The 22,287-nt window shown below is 38.4% G+C and overlaps 2 protein-coding genes and 2 long non-coding RNA genes across 7 annotated transcripts in view; 2 read left to right on the forward strand and 2 right to left on the reverse strand.

Moving 5' to 3' along the window:
- Positions 1-639: 639 nt before the first annotated feature.
- On the reverse strand, positions 640-5,228 carry LOC111331399 (divergent protein kinase domain 1A). Its single transcript, XM_022936506.2, has 3 exons — positions 5,038-5,228; positions 3,168-3,316; positions 640-2,982 (listed from the first exon to the last, which is right to left on the reverse strand). The coding sequence occupies exons 1-3, from the start codon at positions 5,096-5,098 to the stop codon at positions 2,731-2,733; spliced, it is 462 nt and encodes a 153-aa protein (XP_022792241.2). The 5' UTR covers positions 5,099-5,228; the 3' UTR covers positions 640-2,730.
- Positions 5,229-5,271: 43 nt separating this feature from the next.
- Positions 5,272-14,511, forward strand: LOC148741736 (uncharacterized). 2 transcript variants are annotated; one of them, XR_015995538.1, is made up of 3 exons: positions 5,272-5,389; positions 13,385-13,460; positions 14,131-14,511. It is a non-coding gene; the product is annotated as an uncharacterized LOC148741736 (long non-coding RNA). The 2 variants fall into 2 exon arrangements; XR_015995537.1 differs by lacking the exon at positions 5,272-5,389 and adding an exon at positions 5,888-6,000.
- Positions 14,512-15,372: 861 nt separating this feature from the next.
- On the reverse strand, positions 15,373-21,223 carry LOC111331401 (divergent protein kinase domain 1A-like). Of its 2 annotated transcripts, XM_088745540.1 has the most exons (4): positions 21,083-21,223; positions 20,851-20,951; positions 17,544-17,692; positions 15,373-17,334 (listed from the first exon to the last, which is right to left on the reverse strand). In XM_088745540.1, exons 3-4 carry the CDS (start codon positions 17,655-17,657, stop codon positions 16,114-16,116), a joined length of 1,335 nt encoding a protein of 444 aa, XP_088601666.1. In that variant the 5' UTR covers positions 17,658-17,692; positions 20,851-20,951; positions 21,083-21,223; the 3' UTR covers positions 15,373-16,113. The 2 variants fall into 2 exon arrangements, with proteins under 2 accessions (XP_088601666.1, XP_088601659.1); XM_088745533.1 differs by lacking the exons at positions 20,851-20,951; positions 21,083-21,223 and adding an exon at positions 19,651-20,827.
- Positions 19,868-22,287, forward strand: part of LOC148741737 (uncharacterized) — an 18,314-nt gene continuing 15,894 nt past the window's right edge. The window contains exon 1 of one of the 2 annotated variants that reach the window (XR_015995534.1): positions 19,868-19,984. This is a non-coding gene — a long non-coding RNA (uncharacterized LOC148741737). Of the gene's footprint in view, positions 19,985-21,307; positions 21,423-22,287 lie in introns of those variants that run through there. The other variant, XR_015995533.1, reaches the window with a different exon arrangement.

Here is a 22,287-nt window from a genome sequence, read left to right on the forward strand (position 1 = left end):
ATTTGTTTTATCGCCGTTGTCGCTCCAGGAGTTATCTGTAGTCTAATGGTTTACCAGACCCACGGTAGAGTGACATCTAAGAAATTTGAGATAAACGCGTATTGAGTCGAGGAAAAATCTTTTCAAGACTCGAACAATCATTATACCACCTTTGTGAAGGCTTAATGCGCGAAAGAGAAAAGTGACTTTTTTTCTGGTTCTCAAGAAAATATCTGAGGCGTGGACACCAGTAGCCGATTCCAGATACCAGTGGCTGATTTTTGATTTTTGACACAAATGGCCGATTTGGGATTTTGGACGCAAGTGGCCGATTTGGGATTTTGGACACCAGTGGTCGATTTGAGATTTTGGGCGCTAGTGGCCGGTTTTTCGATTTCGGATAGTGGGGGCCAATTTCCGGTTTGGACGCTAACTGTCCATTTTTGACACTAGTGGCCGATTTCTGATTTTGAATACTATAGCCGATTTCCGATTTTGGACATATTGGGGCATTGGGCCTGAGAATAATCTACTTGCTGACTTGAGCACGAAAGAAAAGGATGATTAGCACCAAAATTAAGATAGAGAAATCTAAGCTCCATCTTCAGTAAAATTGTGTCAGCCTGAGCATACCATAAGATCTGAAAAAGAGCACAGAGCTAAAAAGTGTATTCATATTTAATTTCATTTCAAAATTTACCACTTTACTCAAGGAAAGGCCAAAGGGTGAATTGTGCATTACAATGCAAACATGCATAACGCCTATGTAGTTTCCTTTCCCTCTTACTATTTTTATTCTTTCTTTGCATTCGCACGATTACTCACCCTGCGTGCTACTAGACTACATTTCGGCCAATACATCACTGATTCCTAGATGAGATTTTAAGGTCCTAATTTATAACTTTGAGTTACAGACCCGGTTTCATTTTCGATCCGATACACACTGCAAGCCACAATCTATACCTTGATGCAATATTAAGACAGTTATGCGAGAACTGAATAATGCCAGTGAAATAAACTAATCATGGATGCTTTTCATAGAGGACGATATGTCATGGATTAAACCGACCTACTTCCTCAGAAAGAAAGCGGCATCTCTATGGTGGTCAAGGACAGAAATTCTCTTGAACACTTGCAGATGTGACAGGTGTATGGCTCCTATGCTTAAAAGGCTTAAAGAAGAGTTCATTTGGTTTTTACGCAGGGTAAACTAAATGGCTTCGCTCAAACCAAGCGATAACGCTGGAGAAACCAGCTTTGGATACTCGTTACGCTGGCCAGTTTACATTATCAACCAATTTAGCTTCATTTGATTAAATCAAATTTATAATGGTAATTGAACTGAGTGGAATGCAATTTGGGCTGAAATCATACGCATGATTTCAAAATCCAACGAGCGCGCAGCGCGAGTTCGATTTGAAATCACAAGTATGATTGCAGACCAAAATTGCACGACACGAAGTTCAATTGCCACTTAATTACATCCCTTTTGAAATCGCCCAAATACAGGACTTGGTCAATTCAAATATTTTATTGATGCAGTACTGAGCCGGTTTTTAAAATAAAAAGAGGAACCGGAGACGCTTTTGCATCTTATTTTGTATGCAAAATAAAATGACTGACGTCATGTGTCAAAAACTCAGTCAAGCGTAAAATGATGCGATTTAGAGCAAAAAATGGTGCGATTTGTGAATAAATCCCACCAATTAGAGCCAATCACATTACAGGGACCACCAGGGATTTAAAAATGGACGTAATAAATGTAAGATAATTGGACAAGGGCTAACATTCGTTGGCAACCATAACGTAAACTGATTTCAGCCTCTTTTTAACTGTCAGAATGTTTCTCTGCAATTCTTCGCTTGAGTACACCACTGGTATCTTACTACAAAAGACTGCCAGCTTTCTCATAACTCTTTCCAAGCAGGTCATGTTGTGACCTGTTGGTTCCAGGTAATTTGGACTTTTAAATAATTGAGGAAAAACCCCCTCACATACCATATGTAAGTCCTGGATACCTAAAAGCGATTTACAAGTGCCTTTGGTCTTATCGCAAGTTGACCAGCAAAAGTCAAATCGACCCACAAAACAGTCCCAGTCAGAAACGCACTTTTTCTGTTCCAAAAGAGTTCGCAGAAAAACGTGAGGATACATCAGATCAAGATCAAGAAGTTTCACTGTCGACGTAGTTGTGATTCCATAATTTCCCAGATGTACATCACAGAGCTGCGTCAAGCCATATGGAGAAGTAGATACATCTAAAGTTGCGTCCAACAGAGAGTAAGCGAAGTCAAATTTTTTGCGTATGCTGTTGATGTATACCTGAAAAAACGCACTTATGATGGGGCACTTTGCAACAGTACTCGCATAACCAAAGTTGCCAGCCATTTTTAACAAAGAAGAGCCAACAAAATTCATAGCTCTACTGCTGAGATCATTGAACACTTTTTGCGTCGGTTCAAAGACATCAGGAAAGAGTGAGAGTTCCGTTAACTCCCAAGTGTCCCCAAACACGTCAGAAGCAACAAAAGACACTTCCTCCACAGCGTATAGTCCACCACAATACCCAAAGAAATCTACTGTGTGTTTACTCTCATTAAGGACCATCAACATCATGGGTTCTACAAGCTGCAGTAACGAGATGAATGTTCTTGCCTCCGACGCTGAAATCGTCTTATCACCGTCTCCGTCACCAAGTAACAGCAAACGAGATACGAGTTTGTTGCAATGAGAGCAGTCGCCAAACAAAGCCTACACTCTGGAGGAGACATCTTCTTGATATGATGATACAACTGAAATGTCTGCTATTTTCTGACGCCTTTCAAACTCTTCAAACCAGCTCATGTTAATTTTGAAGATAACTTTCTCTCCTTGCCATTCTCCATTATAAATCTTCTTATCAGGCACCGTACTGAGGCAATTTCCAAGATGGAAAATGCTTTGTGAGCTACAGAGATCGGGGCATAATGGACCTGACACGTGACCTGCCTTATAAGCTGAGCACTGAAATAGTAACAAGGGTAAAATCACATGAACTGTGTCAGAATTTTCAAAAAAGGGAAGAATAGGATATATTGATTATTCAGTGGGTGAGCGCCTCATTCATGCACACTCCAAGACTAAGTTAAGAAGTTAACAATACATATTAACTTCAGAAATAATCAAAGAAACGGAATTTGAAGCCTTACCAGTTTATCAACGACAGAGGCCAAGTTACACTTGAAATGTTTGTGCAATAAGACTGATAGAGTGTAGACGATAAGCGCTGTGGCAAAAAGGACTTTCTTGTCCCAAACAGCCATGATGATACCTTTGGAATCTATACTCTGAGCAGTACCTGAAAGTAGAGGTTGCGTGCGGGAGAATTTTTAATTAGTTGGTTTATTTTGCTATCAGTGATAAAAGTATAAGGTTCAACGTAGAAACTGTGGAACTTTTGCTAAGCTCAATTTAGCGTAACTGCGCCACTTGTTGCTATTCAGCCATTTATGGTTTCAAATGCCTTACAGAAATCTAAAAATATACCACAAGAAAAATCCCTATCATCAATTGCCCTTTCAATTCTATCAATGTCATTCAGTTAATACAAAGAAAACCGACTGCGTCATTTTTAAACCTAGACAGAAGAATCTCGGAATCGGTCACCTAGTTGTCTTCTTGTTTCACCAATATATATCTTTCCAAGCAGCATACGGCGGTCTGCGGCCTTTCCTTACATCTAAGCAGTTCGGAAATCGGCAAAACGTTAGAACAAACATTTATCTTTTAAATCAGCAACCAACGTTTGTCATGCAACTAATTTATTCTCGTTTTTTCCGTTACCATGTTCCCGCCAATAGCATGGCTCTATTTTCAGCATGTAAACAATACTTTTTTTGAAAAGTTTAAGTTTTTATGCCAAAAAAGTTAAAGTCTGGCTAGACACTTTTTATGCCTTTATTCTGCCCTGAACTAAGTCTTTTTTGCTCTACAGAACCCCTGTCTGGCATTGCGTTACCTGAAACTGAAATTTCTCTCAGCCAAGTAAAATGAAGAATTATCTCATGCATATCATTGATAAGCAATTCACTTCGCCTTCTTGATGTAGCTCGCCATTTGCGCATCTGGCCTACTCGTTATTGTAGTAATTACTTGTGTAAACAGTATTCATTCTGGTGTTCCAAGCTCACTTTGTTCATTGCTCGTCGCAGTTTACGGAACTGTCTGGATCGCAAGTCAACTTACAACGGTCCAAATGCAATGTTACCTTGAGTCTTTCATTACGTAATAATAAGCGATATAAATATGGTTAAGGTACCTTTCGAGATATTTCTTTCTTAATTTGGTCACCGTTCTCAATGATTTAGGCCTAAGTTGTTACACTCAAATATATTTCCCCCAATAACTATACATATATTTAAGAGATGATTGCCTATGGGCATCGTCGAGCTCGTGAATCAAGAGACCTTTCGCGTTCTTCCAAATTTTCTATCCATAGAGTGATAAACGGGTTCATTTTCTTGTCTCGCATTATTTAGCCACATCATACGATCTTAACTATCGCCGTTGAAACAAAACCGGTTTTTTCTCCTTTACAGGAATTGACGTTAAAAGACACCGCTCCCTTGCCATGTTGCATCCTTCTTAAATTGTGCTCCTAATTAGCTGAATGAGCCAATATCGTCAAAATCAGTAATCTCGAGAAAGAGGCGGGTTTGATCAGCAACTTGCCAAATGTTTTCTTAATAATCAGTAGTTGAATTTTGCACGACACTTCAAGTTTATTTAAAATTCGGACACTTATTCTGCAATTTTGTGCAAGAGAGGATAAATGTTTCATGTCTGCAATACTTTATGTTCATTGATTTATTCTCACATGATGAGGTTTACTCACTATGAGTAGCCACAAGACTGTGGGAATTATTTCTAGAAGTTCTGAAGCAGGTTTAACACACTTTGTTGTGGTTCATTCAAATGTTGAGTGATTTACCTTGGTCTGAAGGGAATAAGAGAAAATGTTTCTTTGTTGAAAGCTTTTTCTCGTAAATGCGCCAAATTTATGAAATTACAAAGTGTTACCTGTCTTTGACGTTGACAACCGAGTTTGCCAGAGAGTTCTTAAGTGATGACTGTAGGGCATAGAAACCCAAGCAGGAAACTTTCGCTTAACTATCAGTCAGTTCAATTTCGTTTTATCTGCTAATTCGAGAGTATTCTGTTCCCTCAAGGGCTCATCTTTAGTTCTCCTGATCCTTGAGGAGAGCCGATAATGCGACCGATGTTATGTATATCACTGGTGAAGCGTCAAATAAATGCAGAAATGTGAGTGACAGCCCTAGAAAAGACCGCTAGCTATGTTATTCCTTTAGTTGGGATACCCGCTCGTTGGTAGCAAGGTAAAGGTTATTATAGGACATTCTGCGTTTTGAAAGTTAGGGGGTTTTAGATAGAAATATCTGAGACAGACGCTCTCAATGACAAACGCGTAAATAATGTGCAAAATGATGAAGTGCCATTTTTTTCTAAACACTTTAGGTGGGATTTTATGTCACTAAAAATTCTGAAGCAGGTTTAACACACTTTGTTGTGGTTCATTCAAATGTTGAGTGATTTACCTTGGTCTGAAGGGAATAAGAGGAATGTTTCATTGTTGAAAGCTTTTCGCGTAAATCCACCAAATTTATAAAATTACTAACAAAGTGTTATCTCTCTTTGATGCTGACAACCGACTTTACCAGAGAGTTCTTAAGTGATGACTGTAATGCATAAAAAGCCAAGGAGCAAACTTTTCCGTGACTATTAGTCCTATGAATTTCGTTGTATCTGCTAATTCGAGAGTATTGTGTTCCCTCAAGGGCTCACCATTCTTTAGTTCTCCTTATCCTTGACGAGAACCGATAATGCGACTGATGTTTTGTATATCACTGGTAACACCTCAGATAAATGTAGAAAAACCCGCTAGCTATATTATTCATTCAGTTAAGATACTCACTTGTTGCTAGCAAGGTAAAGGTCATTTAGAGGACATTCTGGGTTTTTAAGGTGAGGTTTCTTAGATAAAAATATCTGAGACGGACGCTCTCAATGACAGATACGTAAATAATGTTCAAAACGATGAAGTGCCAGTTTATCTAGTATACACTTTGGGTGGGATTTCGTGTCACTGTATACTAAATATCCCTTGCGAAGCATTCAAACGGATGTTGATACCAAACAGTTTAGATCCCAGACAGTTCGTTAAACGATCAGAACATCAATTTGCCCTGAGTAAGATTTCAGGTTCTCCTCGAAACATTTTTGCTCGAAGCTTTGTTTAGTCGTGTGCTCTGGAATGTCCTTGAAAACTCCTGATCTATATTGTTCAATCAGTAAAATGGAGTCACTTGTTAAACCATGTTAATATGTTAATGATGAAATATCACAGAGGGCCTCAAAGGGGTTGACGGGTGTTAGCCGTAAGACTCGGTGAGGTTAATCAATAGCCGTAAAGCGCCCAAAAAAATTAGCCGTTAGTAATCTTTGACAAATTTTAACCGACAGTCGTAGAAAAAGTTCACCGAAAAAGAAATTTCTGGCGGCAACAATGACTCCATCGAGACCCTCTTAGCTGTTTTTTCACGAACCTTACCTAGCTTGTCCTTGCGGGGGCACATAACCAAAGAATAAATTATCATAATTTCAGCACAAAACGCTAGAAAAGACTACTAACAAAAACGTCAGTTCAGGTACGCACTTGTTGGGAGCAAGGTAAAAGTTATTTGAAACGGTCTCGATGACAAACACGTATATCAAACGTAAGAAATAAAAATCTCTATAGCTTAATAATGAGACAGTTTTATAAATAACAAAATGTTGAACGTTACACGTGGGCTAGTAAGCTTCGAGAAAATTAACCGTTGGTTAGACTGATTTAAATATAGGTAAGCTAACCCCGTTTTATGTCAGACATTTCAGAATGCTTTAATATCACACTGCGAAATGGCTCTTGTAACTTGTAAACGGAACACAGCCTATCTTCAGCAGGTGGTGTTTGTTTTGTTTGGTCATTAACTCATTCCCATTACATCTTCCAGGCCTTCATGTTATTTCTAAGCTTCCCGGTAATACTGATTGGCAATAATAGTGATGTTGAGTAGTCTTGCTGCGCAATTAAAATGACTGTTATGTGGCGCCAAATGTCTTTTGATTATTTAGAAAGTGGTAATTATTTAGAGGGCGGTTATAAAAATAACCCAATATGTATCCCCAGGCATGCCATTAAAGTGCACCTACACTCAAAAAATTTTCGCTTAACGAAGTAAGCTTATTTTTTTGAGTATTTCTGCGCAAAAATTTTTTTATTTGCTCAAATCTTCAATTTTCTATGCCCAGTCAAAATACGGAAAATCGGCCGCCATCTTGCCCCACGACCGAGTTTAAAGAAGAATGGCTCTAGCGGGTAATGTGACGTCAAATCGAGAACACGAAAGTCTGCATCTCACACATTTTCACTTGTTTGGGAAGATTGTCGTCGATATCGTCCGAAATATGCCGACTAGGTGTGTTGTATGAAGATTGTATGGAGCGCGATACCCTCTTGCAAATTTCGCACGTTGCTACATCCTTCTACAACACACTTAGTCGGCATATTTTTGGACAATTATCGACTACAACCTTCCCAAACAAGTGAAAATGTGTGAAAAGCAGACTTTCGTGTTCTCGATTTGACGTCACATTACCCACTAGAGCCATTCCTCTTTAAACTCGGTCGTGGGGCAAGATGGCGGCCGATTTTCCGTATTTTGACTGGGCATAGAAAATTGAAGATTTGAGCAAATAAAAAAATTTTTGCGCAGAAATACTCAAAAAAATAAGCTTACTTCGTTAAGCGAAAAAAATTTTTGGGTGTAGGTGCACTTTAAATGTTCATTTCACCTAATTTCGGCTCCATTGCCAGATATCATCAATCTATCTCTGTTAAAAGAAATTTTCCCGGACAACCTAAAATCGCCAAAATGATCCCGTTTTCTAAACAGAGGATCCTAGCTTTTTTGTAAACTATAGACCTATTTCTTTATTGCCTAATTTTTCGAAATCAGTTTTCGAAAATATCATACATAATTTGCCGAAAAACACGATACACTTTACCGCTTTCAGTTCGGATTTCGGAAAAATCACTCGATATGGCGCTAATTCATTTGGTAAATAAAATTGCTTCTGCAATCGACCATCGCGGAACAGCGGTGGGTGTTTTCCTTCATCTTCGAAAGCATTCGACACTCCCGACCATCAAATCTTGTTTGCCAGCTTGGAGCACTATGTTATCCGTAACGTAACTCTGCAGTGGTTTAAAAGCTACTTTTCTTGCCGCCAGCAATTTGTTCAATTAAATCAAGCTTGCTTTCTAATGCAAACCATCAAGTGGACTCCCTCAAGGTTCGATTTGAGTCCCACTTTTGTTTATTCTATAAATAAATGACCGAGATCTTATTTTCGCTAGATCTGCTTTTCGATGATGAAACCAGTATCTTTTATTCTCACTCAAACCCAAATTGCTTAGAATCCGTACTTAATGATGAACTCCAAAATTTTGATATTGGGCTAAAATGTAATAATAATAATAATAATAATAATAATAATAATAATAATAATAATATTAATTTATTTGATGATAAAAATTAACGGTAAAAAACTACGACGTTTCGAAGTCTGCATGACCTCATTATCAAGTAAAATGTTAAAACTGATGTAAAATTGTAGCTCAGAGATTATATACAAATAAAATGTGATAACTTCATTAGAATAATGAGCGTTCATTGTTATTGGTGTCAGATCGTGCAGTATATGTTTAAATAAATACTTTTGCACGTATTGAGTCAGACTGCGTGTTTAACTTTGGTTTTTGTTCGCGAATGAATAACATTTCGTGGATTAGGCAGTCCATTTTCCCGCGGCATTTCTTGAGGACGGAAAACATTTTCCCCAGGCCAGCGGACGCTACACCGTGGGCCTCCCTCAGATGCTTGCCAATGACAGAGGCTTTATGTTCTTCTATGCGTTGATGAAGATGGCGTGTGGTATAACCGATATAATCCGCATCGCACGAATCACATTTAAAAGTGTAAACAACGCATTGGTGGTTAATTAAAGCGGGCTTCTCTTCTTGTATCTTGAGCTTTCCCTCGATCTTACGACTCGTGAAAACTGGTTGTAGGTCAGTTCCGATTTTCCGGCCAAGATCTTTCAGCTGATGTCTTACTGTGTCGGCCGACTTTTGGTCTTTAAATGGTAAAGTTATTCTGACAGGTTTTTGTGTAGCCGCGTCAGGTTCAGTTGGGGTTTCGTGACGGCTTTGGATCGTAGAACTCGTGTACCAGGCGATAGCTGAGTTGATGAGTTTCACTGGGTACTTAAGCTTAGTAAACATCCGCTTGAGATGCTGGCATTCCTTCGTAAAAGATTCTTTCGTTGATGACAGGCGGTAAGCTCGGTTCAGCATTGTATTCAGCAGAGATCTTTTGTAACGCTGATCGACATGGCTCTGGTAATGTAAGAGCAGTCCTGTAACAGTTGGTTTATGATATACGCTTGTTGTCAGGTGGCAACCGTTTTTCTCAATCATCATACCGAGGAATGGAAGCTTGTTGTTTTCAGCAATTTCCATTGTGAACTGTATGGCAGGATGGCATTCGTTCAATGAATACGTGCAAAAGTATTTATTTAAACATATACTGCACGATCTGACACCAATAACAATGAACGCTCATTATTCTAATGAAGTTATCACATTTTATTTGTATATAATCTCTGAGCTACAATTTTACATCAGTTTTAACATTTTACTTGATAATGAGGTCATGCAGACTTCGAAACGTCGTAGTTTTTTACCGTTAATTTTTATCATCAAATGTATTTCTAAACATTCTCTGATTAGAATATTAATTTAACATTTATATTGCGCAAACTAACATGTGGATATGATCAAATGCCCATCACAACACTTCTCGGGGGACTTTGGCCGGACTGCATCAGCAGTTTACAAATAATCGAAGGAAACTTATTTGAAGATGCCCCCTCCCTCCAATTCTCAGTAAACAGGCCAGACCACATCACAGTAATCTTGTGAGTGGGTTCTTTAACGTCCCCTGCCTAACCAATTTAACTAATTACTAGATCCAGGAGACGGAACCTACGGTTTCTTCGTCTTTATCCGAGAAGACTAGAATGTCTATCCATTTCTTGATATTATAAAAAGGTAGCGCATTCTCCTCAGTTATTTTAAGACCTTGAGTGTTGGTCCGGCCGGGGCTCGAACCATCGACCTCGACCTCCCGCACAACAGTCCAGCGCTCTAACCAATTGAGCTAACCGGGAGGCGGTTAGCTCAATTGTAATTAGCTTTCAGCTAATACAAAGAAAACTAACTGCGTCATTTTTAAACCTAGAGAGAAGAAATTTAACTCCAGCATTTTTCTCTCCTTTGGAGGTAAACCCCTACAACAATCTAACATAACAAAATTCCTTGGGGTCTCTATTGACGATCATCTCACATGGAAACATCATATCAGCTAAGCTGCGTTTGTAAACAAATCGCTAAATCAACAGGTATTATATTTTGGTCTCAGTTTTTCTTATCCTCAACAACCAAACTCACTTTGTGCTACACTTTAATTTATCCTTATATCGTCTATTGTAGCTCCGCCTGGTCGTCCGCATACGTATCTAACTTAAATAGAATTTATCATTTGCAAAAGCGAGCTGTGCGGTCTATCATCAACTCAGACTATCGAGCCCTTCCGCTCCTTTATTCTCCAACCTTGGAATTTTAGGTATTTTCCAAATCAATACGTTTGAAATCGCCCCCATTGCTTCTCAATCTTTTTGCAACGAATAGCCAAACTCACAACTATGGTACCAGAACAGCCAGTAACTATCGAAAGCATTTGTGCCGTACAAATCTCAAGCAATTTACAATTCTCTACCAATGCCCTAAAATTTGGAACTCTTTCCCTATTTCAGTAATTCGTTCGTAAAACTTTCTTAGCCTTAGGACGAAAATGCAAAATTTTTTACCTCAGTAATCACTGAATCGGCCAAGCCGCACATTTGCAGCACTATTTCTTTACTTGATTTATTTTTGTAAGTGAGCCTATGGCTCTCTCATAAGCCCGGTGGCTTCCTGGGTCTCGCCTTCTAGATGTTAACGCTGGAATTAAATCTCTGTATCGTTAAAATAAGGCAAAAAACAAAGATGATGATGATTATAATTATTTAAAAAAGCTTTTTTTAAAAAGCTTTTTTTAAATAATATTTAACGACAAAAATGAACGGTAAAACATGTTTCAAACGATGTTTCGACCACGTTTTACGGTCATTTATCAAGTTATAAATGTTAAAATAAAAGGTGTGCATATATACAAAGATGGCGAAAATATGCGAAACGTGTATTTGAAAACATGATGTGTGAAATAATTTTAATGTGCGAAAAGAGGGGTTAAAAGAATTACGAACAGTAAATGCAAAAATGAAAAGCAAAGAAAAAAGGATGCACATTGCCTAAACAAGCGTGGTCGTATTTGAAACACCACGTTACAGTTTTGTTGTTTCTAAATAACCAAAAGGCGAAAATGGTTATTTAATAAACTGATGACCAAAAACATACATGTGGTTATTGGAAAGACTCCAGAATAGTCTCATACCATTCAAAACAAAGCCATAGTCCCTAAGGCGATCTTTTATTTTCACAATTGTTCCCATTCATCCAAGAACTTTTGCTATCCAGAGGACAACATGATAGAAAACAAGCGAAGAAATGTGCGTTCATTACAATAACAAATTATTGTCAGTACTGCAAAGGTACCTTTGCAGAACCAGTTTCGGCGAAGTTTTTCTCAGTGGTTCACCAGTTTTTCGTTTCCTTGAGTATGATGATGCATTTTGAAACGGTATAAACTACAATCAACGCACTTTGCGCGGGAAACTGCGCCCTAGGTATATTCAGTCAATGACGCTATAAATGTATGTAAATGCAACGAGTCGTACGCCAGCGGCGAAACAGTCTAGCAGCAAGTCCAAACAAAACAAAACATGGCCACGAATCTACTCTGATTTCTAACGATTCTTTTATCCGTCCTTTTTGTTTTCACTGAACTCAATTGATTTATCTACGGACTCGTGCAAAGAGTAAATCTCTTTCGACAACAACAAACATACAAATCATTGTAATTAGTGTTCCCACGAAAAAGCAGAGGAGAAGGTTACGTTTAAAATATGATTATACACCTTTTGCTGCTTCTTTAATATTCTTAACAACAGGTTTTTAACGATATCTCGCTGGCACTTTGTGATTTAAGATTAATTTTTTTCACCGAACTTTAGATTAATTGTTTCAGATGAAGAATGAGCGAAAAAATTTTTCTTCTGCAAAATTTGGCATCTGAACGTGTTTAGCAACCTTTTTAAAGCGGAAGTGAACGCCAAAATTAGTATTTTTTGGCATTCATTTCTAGTTAGCTTTAGAGGAGTGAGATTAAACTCTCGGTGGTTAATTTTGTTCACCTCTTGTTTTTTAACAAGAAAATTCGATTTGAAGTTGTCTTTTTCCCGCTCTTGCGGCTGAAGGACCTTGGGTTTAAAACCGTGGATTAGCAGCGGTCGAATATGACGTCAGTGGTGGGGGACCTAACTTGAGAGGGCCTCATATGAAAGTTCAAACCTGAACTCATTTCGCACTTCATATTGCAAATATGAATTTAGATCGAAGTATTCAGTCGTGGAGTGAATCGGTGCACCCGCCACCCTCTCCATGCAGCCGCACGATTAACCAAGCGCTGGATACCGACCCCAGTTCAGAAAAAATTACAGTTATCAGCCATACACCTCTCCAAATAAAGAAAGACATCGAAAACCAGCTTACCTACATCAGCAATCGCGGTTGTTCGTGACCATGAGTTCATCACCCAAATATGATTACCGTGTCTCACTCGCTCTTATCGTGTTCTGTCTAAAGTGTTTGATATGTCTGCTTTGAATCAGAAATTCCCATTCCACCCTCCATTCAGATAACACCATAAAGAGTCTCTTTTAATTTTTGGTTAACATCGTAAGACCCGTAAAATGATCAAGGGAGGGCACTAAACAACTCTCTGTTCAGGAACAGTGTGTTTACTAATGCCCATTGGGAAAAGTAGTTTTGATTTCACTCTTTTTCGATACATAGAGAATATGAATATTCAAAGTTTTTGCTCAATACGAAGACTTGATTGTTACCAAGTAAGCAATAGAGGGCTATTTCCATGTTACGTGTAACACACCTATTTAAGTTATCTTACAATTGGCATTGAAGAATGCTGGGAAAAGCTTGCGCTATCCTGTTTGAGTGAGTCGGTTGGAGTTCTCAATGAGGCCGACGCTCACGATTTTCCTTGAATTTTTATGTTCTTTACAGAAACAAATACTAGCATGGGACGTGTTACAGTTATTTTTCTCGTGGTGTGTCTAATTGCCGCTTTCCTGAACGAAAGGTGAGTAGCTTGCCATATAAATACACGGTGGTGACATCATAACGCAGCGGATATTGGACAAGGACACATTTTTGACCACCAAATCTCTCAAAAAGAGGTCTAAAATGAACATAAAGTAAGAAAATTGAATAGGAGTTAGTCATTATATGAAATACCGGTCCCCGGTCAATTCCGACTCACTAACTCTCGCTGGTTTAAAAAAAAACAACAAAAATCTGAACAATCAAAAGGAACACCTATGATGTCCCTTCACCCCTTAACATTTTCTAACAGAGCCTGTTTCTTAAAAGACCTGGGCCCAGTTGTTCGAAGATCGATTAGCGCTAACCCAGGATTAAATTTTAATCCAGGTTTCTATATTTCTCTGTTCAAAAGCCATTTTAAGATAATTTTCCCAATTCTTTTTAGAGCATTCAGTCATCAAATTGTAAACAAATGGAATTAAAGTGAATTTTATTTTAAAGCTTTCAGATCTGCAATTAAATTTCCCGGTAACCCTGGGTTATCTTGACCCGCCTTTGAACAACCCGGCCCTGAGGGACAAAACTCATAATGCGAAAATTAGTTACAAACATAAGATTCTCTTGACAATGAAATGATTCATATACAGACTAGAAAACAAAAGAAGGTAAGGGATGAGCACGGCTCTCGATCTCTTCTCTGTTTTCAGTGACGGGGGTCGTCGACGAGCCGAGAGAAAACTACATCGAAATCGTCCAATCGCTCAAGAGAGTGACCAGGCATTTGGCGAGGAGATGAAGAGAGAGAGGGGAATCAAGCCAAAGAAAAGCATGGATATTTACCCGGGAACTTAGTTCCAAGATCAGGGAAATGAAATTTATGACCTTGATGACGAAATCTGATTTGCTCGAGGACGTTTACTCTGGATCAATCCAGTCCCTGGAGCTCCTCATAGGCATAGTTTCGGACATATATTCAAATATCGTCCATATCTTAGAAAATACTTTCATTGAATATACTCAACACTTTGTGCAAACTGTGTTTGTTTGTGTTTTTATATGAATTAAAAAAATGAACTTGGCTCAAGGAAGTGTTGCCTTTTCGTATTTGTCTTCACTTCATGATAAGCACACAAAAACACCGTCACGAATTCAATCAAGGAAGAAGTTAGAAACACCTTTAACTCTGCCACCTCGACTTTTAAGAATGAAGGCTAATTAGCCCTAATTCTGAGAACGAAACGGAACAAGAAGTATCCCCTGTGCATACAATCACAATCTGTCCTCACCAGCTCTTACTGGTGAAATAACTTTTTACACTTTTTGTATATCTCACTAAGTTTATTGCCGAAGTGTTTCTAACTATCAAAGGCGCGTGGAAAAATGTCACAATCAAAAAAATATAGAAATAATACTGACAGCCAAAATATCACTGAGTCGGCATCGAATGACTCTTGAAAAAAGCCTACTCTTACTCCGTTTCCAGATTGGCGTCGCCGAGCCACGAGAAGTTGAGTGGTCAGTCGTCATTCTGACTAAGTCCCAAAGAGAAACCTGGTAACTAGCAATGAAAGGGAGGATAAGAGAGGAATCGAGTAAAAGGTTAACAAGGTTATTGAATTGGGAATCAGTCAGATAAAAAGTCATTGAAATACAAAAGCTAATTTGCATTAAACAGAGTGGATTTTAAGCCAGTTTAGTTTCGAAAGAGTCCAAGGCTTTGGTGAAGAAACACTTAAGTCGCACACTCACATTTTAGGTGAATTCAATCTAAGATACTTAGAGAGGTTACTCGAAACCGCAAGGAGCCCGATAGGATAAGGTTATAAAAGGTACCACTGCGATGTGCCCTTGCCCAAGGCCTTTCGCACGCACCTTGCAATTGTTCAGTTTTCTCTCTTTCGTAAAGACATCTCAAACTTACCCCTGTATAACGAAGAGAACTCGAATTCGTGGTTCTAAGCACTTTCGACACCTAAAGATTACTTACACGCGAGCAAGCATTTCTGAAGAAAGATCGAGAATGTTTACTTTGATGCAATAACTCTTCTGCACGATGACGTCACGAACTGAAAATTTATCCCCGAGCCCCGTTTACAGTAAATTTACTTGAATCGTTGCCACTTTCTTGTTACTTTCTACAGCGTATTCTTTTGATTTTATCGGGGAATACTTTTTGGGTAAGTGATTTCATTACTCTATGAAGAGCTAAAGGGTGAATTGTGCATTCCAATGCAAACATGCAGAACGCCTATGTACTTTCCCTTCCCCCTTTTCATTTGTTTCTTTCTATCCATTCGCACGATTACTCACCCTGCGCGCTACTAGACTCCATTAAGGCCAATAAATCATTGATTCTTAGTTGAGATTTTAAGGTCCTAATTTATAACTGTGAGTTACATGGATTAAAGAGACCAACTTCCTAAAAAACAAAGCGGCATCTTTCGGTGGTCAGTAATGACAGAAATCTCTTGAACACTTGCAGATGTGACAGGTGTATAGCTCGTATTCTCAAAAGGCTAAAACAAAGGATGTTTGGTTTTTACGCAGGGTAAGCTCAGTGGCTTCGCCCTAATGAAGCGCTAACGCTCGAAACGCCAGCTTTAGAAACTTGTTACGCTGGCCAATATACGTTATCAACTACTTTAGCTTCATTTTATTAAGTCAAATTATATGAGGTGATTGCAAAAGAGCTAACATTCGTTTGCGACCATAATGTCAACTGCTTTCAGCCTCTTTTTAACTGCCAGAATGTTTCTCCGCAATTCTTCCCTTGAGTACACCACTGGTATCTTACTACAAAAGACAACTAGCTTTCTCATAGCTCTTTCCAAGCAGGTCATGTTGTGACCTGTTGGATTCAGGTAATTTGGATTTTTAAATAGATGAGGAAAAACCCCCTCACATACCATATGTAGGTCCTGGATACCTAAAAGCGATTTACAAGTGCCTTTGGTCTTGTCGCAAGTTGACCAACAGTCAGAATGACCCACAAAACAGTCCCAGTCAGAAACGCACTTTTTCTGTTCCAAAAGAGTACGCAGAAAAACGTGAGGATACATCAGATCAAGATCAAGCAGTTTCACCGTCGACGTAGTTGTGATTCCATAATTTCCAAGATGAACATCACAGAGCTGTGTCAAGCCATATGGAGAAGTAGATACATCTAAAGTTGCGTCCAACAGAGAGTAAGCGAAGTCAAATTTTTTGCGTCGGCTGTTGATGTATACTTGAAAAAACGCACTTATAATAGGGCACTTTGCAACAGTACTGGCATAACCAAAGTTAACAGCCATTTTTAACAAAGAAGAGCCAACAAAATTCATAGCTCTACTGCTGAGGTCATTGGACAATTTTTGCATCGGTTCAAAGACATCAGGCAAGAGTGAAAGTTCCGGCGTTAACTCCCAAGTGTCCCCAAACACATCAGAAGCTACAAAAGACACTTCCTCTACAGCGTATAGTCCGCCACAATACCCAAAGAAATCTGCTGTGTGCTTACTCTCATTAAGGACCATCAACATCATGGGTTCTACAAGCTGCAGTAATGAGATGAATGTTCTCGCCTCCGACGCTGAAATCGTCTTATCACCGTCTCCGTCACCAAGTAACAGCAAACGAGATACGAGTTTGTTGCAATGAGGGCAGTCGCCAAACAAGGCCTTCACTCTGGAGGAGACATCTTCTTGATATGATGATACAACTGAAATGTCGGCTATTCTCTGACTCCTTTCAAACTCTTCAAACCAGCTCATGTTAATTTTGAAGATAATTTTCTTTCCTTGCCATTCTCCATTATAAATCTTCTTATCAGGCACCGTACTGAGGCAATTTCCAAGATGGAAAGTGCTTTGTGAGCCACAGAGATCGGGGCACAATGGACCTGACACATGACCTACCTCATAAGCTGAGCACTGAAATAGTAACAAGGGTAAAATGACATGAACTGTGTCAGAATTTTCAAACATGGGAAGGATAGGAATGTATCGACTATTCAATGGGTGAGCGCCTCATTCATGCACATTCCAAGATGTGAACATCTCAAACATCATTCTCTAAGTTAACAGTGCATATTAAACTTTAATTTCCGAAATAATAAAAAAAACAGAATTTAAAGTCTTACCAATTTATCAACGACGGAGGCTAAGTTACACTTAAAATGTTTGTGCAATAAGACCAATAGAGCACAGAAGATAAGCGCTGTGGCAAAAAGGACTTTCTTGTCCCAAACAGCCATGATGATATCTTTGGAATCTATGATCTGAGCGGTACCTAAAAGTAGAGGTTGCGTTTAACGAGAATGTTTATAAGTATTTAGTTTATTTTGCTATTAGTGTTAAAAGCATAAAGTTCAACGTAGAAACTGCGGGACTTTTGCTAAGCTCAATTTAGCGTAACTGCGTCACTTGTTGTTATTCAGCCAGCCGGAAACATGCAGACTTGTTCTATGCTTTTTTTGGAATGAATATGCCGTTTGAAATGATTATCCAGATTAAATTGTCTGGTTTGTATGCGTCCTTGTCATTCCTCTCTATGTCGCGAAAGCGTCGTCGGAATCGGTCACCTAGTTATCTTCCTGTTTCACCAATATTTATCTTTCCAAGCAGCATACAGGGGTCTGCGGCCTTTCCTTACATCTAGGCAGTTCGAAAATCGGAAAAACTTTAGAAAAAACATTCATGTTTTGAAGGGCAACGAACGCATGTCGTGCAACTAATTTATTCTTGTTTTTTTCGCTACCATGTTCCCGCCAACAGCGTGGTTCTATTTTTTGCATATAAATACGCACACAACTCCATTCGCTCTGACGAACGGCTGATGCTCGATATGTGATGTGTTTGTCTTCATTTATGAAATGCGGAAGACAAACCATGTTTTCACACCGTGGTCATATTTATGCTCTAACATTTTCAGCGAAAATATCAAAGTATTTTCCAGACACAGAAGAAGCAAAAGCAAAAGCAAAAAGCGTTAATCACGAGCAAAAATAATTGATTCCACCTTGCAATCATCACCCCGGTTACTCGAAACAATATTTTTTTAAAAATGTTTTTAAGTTTTTAAGCGAAAAAAGTTTAAGGCCTAGCTAAACGCTTTTTAGACTTTTTTTTTCTGTCCTGAACTAAGTTTTTTTTGGACTACATTACCCCTCTCTGGCATTCCGTTACCTGAAACTGAAATTTCTCTCAGCCAATTAAAATGAAGAATTATCTCATGCATATCACTGATAAGCAATTCACTCCGCCTTCTTAACATAGCTCGCCATTTGCGCATCTGACCTGCTCGTTAATGTAGTTGCTACTTAAGTAAACAGTATTCATTCTGGTCTTGCAAGCTGACTTTGCTCATTGTTCGTCCTACTTTACGGAACTGTCTGGATCGCAAGTCAACTTATAACGGTCTAAATGCAATGTTATCTTGAGCCTTCACTACGTGATAATAAGCAATAAAATATGGTTAACGTAGCTTTCTAAATATTTCTCTTTTGTTTTGGTCACCGTTCTCAATGATTTATTCCTCAGTTGTTAAACTCAATTATATTTCCCGTAATCAATAGATTTAAGGGATGATATGATTGCCTATGGGCATTGTTGAGCTCGTGGCAAGGGACCTTTTGCGTTTTTCCAGATTTTCTATTCATAGGTTGATAAACAGGTTAATTACAAGATCTTTTCTCACATTATTTAGCCACATCATACGATCTTAACTATCGCCCTTGAAACAAAACCGATTTGTTCTCCTTTACAGGAATTAACGTTAAAAGACACCGCATCCTTGCGATGTTGCATCCTTCTTAAATTGTGCTCCTAATTAGCTGCATGAGCCAATATCGTCAAAATCAGTAATCTCGAGAAAGAGGCGGGTTTGATCAGCAACTTGCCAAATGTTTCCTTAATAATCAGTAGTTGAATTTTGCACGACATTAGAAGTTCATTTAAAATTCGGAAACTTATTCTACAATTTTGTTCAAGAGAGGATAAATGTTTCATGTCCGCCAATACTGTATGTTCATTGATTTATTGTCGCATGATAAGTTTTACTCCCTGCGAGTAGCCACAAGACTATGGGAATTATTTCTAGAAATTTTGAAGCAGGTTTGACACACTTTGTTGTGGTTCATTCAAATGTTGAGTGATTTACCTTGGTCTGAAGGGAATAAGAGAAAATGTTTCTTTGTTGAAAGCTTTTTCTTGTAAATGCGCCAAATTTATGAAATTACAAAGTGTTACCTGTCTTTGACGTTGACAACCGACTTCGCCAGAGAGTTCTTAAGTGATGACTGTAGTGCATTAAGTATTGGTCATTTGAATTTCGTTTTATCTGCTAATTCGAGAGTGTTCTTTTCCCTCAAGGACTCATCATTCTTTAGTTCTCCTAATCCTTAACGAGAACCGATAATGCGACTGATGTTTTGTATCTCACTGGTGAGGCGTCAAATAAATGCAGAAATGTGTTAGTTGAGAGCCTTTGAAAAAACTGTTAGCTGTATTATTCATTTAATTGAGATACTCACTTGTTGGTAGAAAGATAAAGGTTATTTAGAAAACATTTTGCGTTTTTAATGTAAGGGGTTTTTCGATAGAAATATCTGAGACGGACGCTCTCAATGACAAACACGTAAATAATGTGCAAAATGATGAAGTGCCAGTTTATCTAAACACTTTGGGTGGGATTTTGTGTCGCAGTATACTAAATAACCCTTGCCAGGCATTCAAACAGGTATTGATACCAAACAGTTTAGATTCCAAACAGATCAGTAAACAGGCAGAACATCAATTTGCCAGTGAGATTTCAGGTTCTCCTCGCAACATTTTGGCTCGAAACCTTTTAGTCGCTTGCTCTGGAATGTCCTAAAAAAACTACCGATTTATTGTTCGATCAGTATAATGGAAGTCACTTGTTAAACCATGATAATTTGTTGATGAAGAAATATCACAGAGGGCCTCAAAGAGTTTGACGGTTAGCCGTAAAACTCGGTGAGGTTAATCGATAGCCGCAGAGCGCCCAAAAAAATAGCCTTTAGTAATATTTAACAAATTTTAACCGACAGTCGTACAAAAGGTTTACCTATATGAGTACGATCCTTCGCAGTAAAGCACTATTTGAGCAATAGTGAAAATCAGACCTGAAAAAAATTTCAGGCCTGTACGGGATTCGAACCACTGACCTCTGCGATACTAGTGCAGCGCTCTACCAATTGAGCTAACAAGCCAACTGGGAGCAGTTCATCAAATTAATTCGACATAAACCCGTAGATGATATTCACTATTGCTCAAATAGTGCTTTACTGCGAAGGATCGTGCTCATATACGTCTCATAACCGCAGTTCACACATATGTTTCAAAAGGTTTACCGTAAAATAAATTTCTGGCGGCAACAATGGACTCCATTGAGACCCTCTTAGCCGTTTTTTCATGATCATTACCTACCTTGTCGTTTCGGGAGCCCATAATCGAAGAATAAATTATCATAATTTTAGCCCAAAACGCTGGAAAAGACTACTCACAACAACGTCAGTTGAGGTACGCACCTGTTGGGAGCAAGGGAAAAGTTATTTGAAATGGGCTTGCTGACAAACACGTAAATCAAACGTAAGAAATAAAAAATTTCTATAGCTTGATAATGAGACAGTTTCATAAATAACAAAATGTTGAACGTTACATGTAGGCTAGTAAGCTTTGAGAATATTAACCGTTGGTTAATATTCTCAAATGACTGTAGTGCATAAAAAGCCAAAGACCAAACTTTTCCGTGACTATTAGTCCATTGAATTTCGTTGTATCTGCCAATTCGAGAGTATTGTGTTCCCTCAAGGGCTCAGCATTCTTTAGTTCTCCTGATCCTTCACGAGAACCGATAATGGGACCGATCTTTTGTATATCACTGGTAACGACTCAAATAAATGTAGAAAAACCCGCTAGCTATATTATTCATTCAGTTAAGATACTCACTTGTTGCTAGCAAGGTAAAGGTCATTTAGAGGACATTCTGGGTTTTTAAGGTAAGGTTTTTTAGATAAAAATATCTGGGACGGACGCTCTCAATGACAGATACGTAAATAATGTGCAAAACGATGAAGTGCCAGTTTATCTAGTAGACAAATGAATAAAGGTTGATAGTTTCGAAAGAAACTGTTTGGGGCTGCGTCGGTGGGAGTAACGAAATAATTTGGATATATCAACAAAGTTGAAATGGTAAATTGGCCACCGTAATGATTACAAAAGCTGACGTTTCGAGCGTTAGCCCTTCATCGGAGCGAAGGGCTCCGACGAAGGGCTAACGCTCGAAACGTCAGCTTTTGTAATCATTACGGTGGCCAATTTACCATTTCAACTTTGTTGATATATCCAATTTATCTAGTATACACTTTAGGTGGGATTTCGTGTCACTGTATACTAAATATTTTGCCTAAGGTCCAGACAAGCCGTTTTAAATCAGTTTTTATTAATAGATGTCTTTTCAATAGTAATTAATACCTTTTCTTTTTCCTTATTCATTTTATTCATGTTATTCATGTTAATTGTGGCACGTCTGTTTGCACAATCATTCTTAAAAAAGACCTTTATTTATTATATTATCAATCTATCTCTGTTAAAAGAAATCTTCCCGGACAACCTAAAATCGCCAAAATGATCCCGTTTTCTAAATAGAGGATTTTAGCTTTTTTGTAAACTATAGACCTATTTCTTTATTGCCTAATTTTTCGAAATCAGTTTTCGAAAATATCATACATAATTTGCCGAAAAACACGATACACTTTACCGCTTTCAGTTCGGATTTCGGAAAAATCACTCGATGTGGCGCTAATTCATTTGGTAAATAAAATTGCTTCTGCAATCGACCATCACGGAACAGCGGTGGGTGTT

Source organism: Stylophora pistillata, chromosome 1 (genome assembly GCF_964205215.1).
Source record: "Stylophora pistillata chromosome 1, jaStyPist1.2, whole genome shotgun sequence".
Taxonomy (NCBI): Eukaryota; Metazoa; Cnidaria; class Anthozoa; order Scleractinia; family Pocilloporidae; genus Stylophora; species Stylophora pistillata.